Genomic DNA, 3,621 nt, shown 5'->3' on the forward strand with positions numbered 1-3,621 from the left:
TATATATATATATATATATATATATATATATATATATATATATATATATATATATATATGGGTTCTAATCTTTCTCCGGTGTTGGCGAACCTATACATGGAATACTTTGAGTGCGTACTTTTATCAAGTATCAAACCAGCCGACCTGTTCTGGTTCAGATATGTCGAACATGTTTTCACTATCTTGGATGACAAATGGGGCTCTTTCAATGTTTTTTTCTTGATAGTCTCAACAATTTAGCACATAACATAAAACTTCTTTAAAATACGGCCAAGAAAACTCAGCTGTAGTCCTCCATTCTAGCCTTTTAGATCACAGAATAGATTGGAAGAATGCAGCTACAGTATACAGTTCACATTGTAGTTTCAAAAGAAAAATTATTGAGTCTTCAATAAAAAAGTTTCCAAATCATAATACTTTCAAAGGTCAATGGTCACCTGATGCCATAACTAGTATGACAGTTGACAAATTCATCTCCACAGGACGTAACGTCCGACCTCACTCAGGGCAAGTGACCTGAGGCTTACTGAGTTCCCCAATGTTACTTCCTCCTCTGTATATAACCACTTGTCTATGTACCCTATAATTGTAACTGCTGAAGAGGACCACAGTTAGTGGTCGAAATATACGGTTTACTCTGTATCTCAGCATATCTTTCTCCGAGAGTGGGTTTAAGTTTTATTTTATTCGTGTGTTACGACACCTACGTTACTTGATTTGATACACACACACACACACACACACACACACACACACATATATATATATGTATATATATATATATATATATGAATATGCATTTTTTGCATGTCTGCGTTCGGGTTTACAGTTGGATCTTAGGTCTGGGATTTCTACAATAATATTTGTGTGGTAGTTGTAGTTTTAAGTGTCTGGTTATTTTTACAGGAAGTGCCTTGACATGATGTATGGATTGGATTTATAATCATGTAGTTTGGTAGGTATAAGGAAGTAGTTCATGATCTGTCTGGCGACATTATGTACTTGTTTCAGTAGCTTTCCGTTGGGCGGTGGCGTGATGTGTAATATATGTTTGAGTCAGATTTTTATAATTTGGAATTGTGGAGGTCAGCAAGATTGGAGGTATTGCAGAAGGGCCAGTGCCTGTCAGATACCTTGCATGCATGTGGATTACGTGTCAGGGATGTGATACATCGTAATGGATAGTAATGGTATACGGATACATATACTCAATCATGTACTAATAGAGGTATTCTAATGTTGCGAAAATAAAAAGAAACCATATATGAGACATATTTTGCTGACAATGTAATGATAATAATGTTTTGATATTATGATAACAATAAGCATATATATTTTGTTTACAGGATATATTAACAATACATTATTCAGCACTCCAATCAAAGGATAATGTGTACTTTGCCCTATCAAGCACGTCAACAGAATAATAGAGCAAAATAACCACAAATCCTTTATATAATTAATGTGAACCAATGTAGTGACAACGTTAATATATACTTCGGCCAACAAACTGCATCAACAGAACGATAGTGAAAAGTGAACATAAACTGCTCAATAATCAAAGTAAACCAATGTAGTGCCGATGAGAAACTAACCCAAGTGTAGAATGAAAAGGATCCTCATGAAATTATCAACAATGGCCTTAAATCATCTGAGAATTGTATATCTGCCTCAGAGAAAGAAAATAGGATACTAGAATTGGTAGCACGATCTTTGAAGTCCAACCATCTTCGAGCAGTAATATAGATCAATGGTCCTTTCACATTTGAAATATGCTATTCCTGTATAGTCGACAGATCTCATCAAAGACATCAATAGATTAGTAAGAGTGCAGTGGCGGGCCAACAAATATAATACCAAATGTAAGAAACAGAGCACATATTGTTCACTTGCGCAACATTCTTCTTCTAAGCCTGTGATATGCATGAAACTACTCAAGTTTATCAGTAAATTCAAAGATACGATCAAAGACTGGCCTATTATTGACGACTAGGAATTTTGAAATTTTTCTATTTTTAATTCTTTCTCTCTCTCCCTCTCTCTCTCTCTCTCTCTCTCTCTCTCTCTCTCTCTCTCTCTCTCTCTCTCTCTCTCTCTCTCTCTCTCTCTCTCTCTCTCTCTCTCTCTCTCTCTCTCTCTCTCTCTCTCTCTCTCTCTCTCTCTCTCTCTCTCTCTCTCTCTCTCTCTCTCTCTCTCTCTCTCTCTCTCTCTCTCTCTCTTCTAATTATGGCCATAAAATAATGTTTGCGACAAGGTTTTACAATAGTTATCAAACGTTACATCTCTACCAGATCCGGAAAAGTCGGATCAGCCTTCTGACCACGACCTAAGATTACTTTTCATCTTTGAATCGGTTATCAGGCTATCTGCCAGCCTAGGCTTTCATTTTGCATGCATACAAAGAATTTGTATCAACCAGTGTACGTATATTGATAATATTCATGTCTGGTTTACTGGACAGGAAAGAAATCAGACACGTTTCCTCTACTCCTTATGGTATCCTCTGTACCAGAACAAAAGCCACACACCAGGTAAAAATCCTAACAGAAATTCCATGGATCCGCAAAGTACTTCCCAATGCATGAAATCAAAAGCACTCTCGAGATCATTGCATTGATAATCAACCCCTACTGAAAGTCACGTCGGCGCTCCACAGAAACACAATGCAGTAGAATCCGATGAGTCTTTGATTTATCTGGCTTAAATCCAGATTGCTCAGGCCCCGGAAACTATAACATATGGAAACAAGCCCGTGTCGGTAAGCATCTTGACTGGCAAATTGAACAATGTAATACCGCGGTAATGGGAGTAAGCATCACAATTTATCCCGGTAGATGGCTCCACTGTATCATCAGTCGTAGTAAACACACAATGGCGTCCTATGAAAATTGGACAGTTCAGCGTTTAAAAGTTGAATTGATAACAAGAGGAGCGCTTGTCTCAGGGAGGAAAGAGAATTTGATAGAAAGGTAAGATATCGTACTCATTTTCAACACAATTTCGAGTAACAATAGTCCTTTGTTATTGTGTAGATATTCATTTTATTGGTCGGAATGTTCACCTTAACGTCTAACGAAGCAAACAAATCTTGTACTCTAATACCACGGTCTGCCATAAAACTGTCCCCAGATTCAAACATATGTCCTTGTATTAAACAAGATCTTTCGATTATCTGTCTGTCAGATGCGCTGCCACCGTGGCTATCACTCACATAAGAAATTAGTTCACCTAGAATGCAGCCGATCATTGTCTTCAAAGTCGAAAAAGTTGCACTTTGTGCATTAACATTACTGGGTTTTTCAATCGGCACCTCTGTTGCATCCAAAAGTACTCTATTTGATGGAACTTGTTTTTTGAAGTTCACTGGCATTAAGTCCTGCACTGTGTTTCTTTCTGGCTAAAAACTATTTCTTGGAGTTGGAAGAACATAAAATCAATCCACATTTAAAACTTTTGATGCATAAGTTTGACTGATTCTGAACGAAATAGATAATTCAAAATCATCTTTGGCCTGTCTCAACTTGATTATAGTAAAAACAACTGATCTTCCGTTAATAATAAATCATAGCCTATTCCATCAAGATTATTGACAGCTGGGCCAAGCACAGAGAATATTAAGAA

The 3,621-nt window shown here is 37.0% G+C and overlaps 1 protein-coding gene across 1 annotated transcript in view; it reads right to left on the reverse strand.

The window, feature by feature from the left end:
- The window catches only part of LOC143028798 (uncharacterized), a 9,401-nt gene extending 6,031 nt beyond the window's left edge, over positions 1–3,370 (reverse strand). Inside the window, exon 1 of the mRNA XM_076191166.1 lies at positions 3,075–3,370. Coding sequence (XP_076047281.1) covers positions 3,075–3,370 — 296 coding nt within the window. The remainder of the gene's footprint in view (positions 1–3,074) is intronic.
- Positions 3,371–3,621: the final 251 nt, after the last annotated feature.

This window comes from Oratosquilla oratoria, chromosome 10 (genome assembly GCF_046742065.1).
Source record: "Oratosquilla oratoria isolate Oo_2021 chromosome 10, ASM4674206v1, whole genome shotgun sequence".
In the NCBI taxonomy this organism is placed as follows: domain Eukaryota; kingdom Metazoa; phylum Arthropoda; class Malacostraca; order Stomatopoda; family Squillidae; genus Oratosquilla; species Oratosquilla oratoria.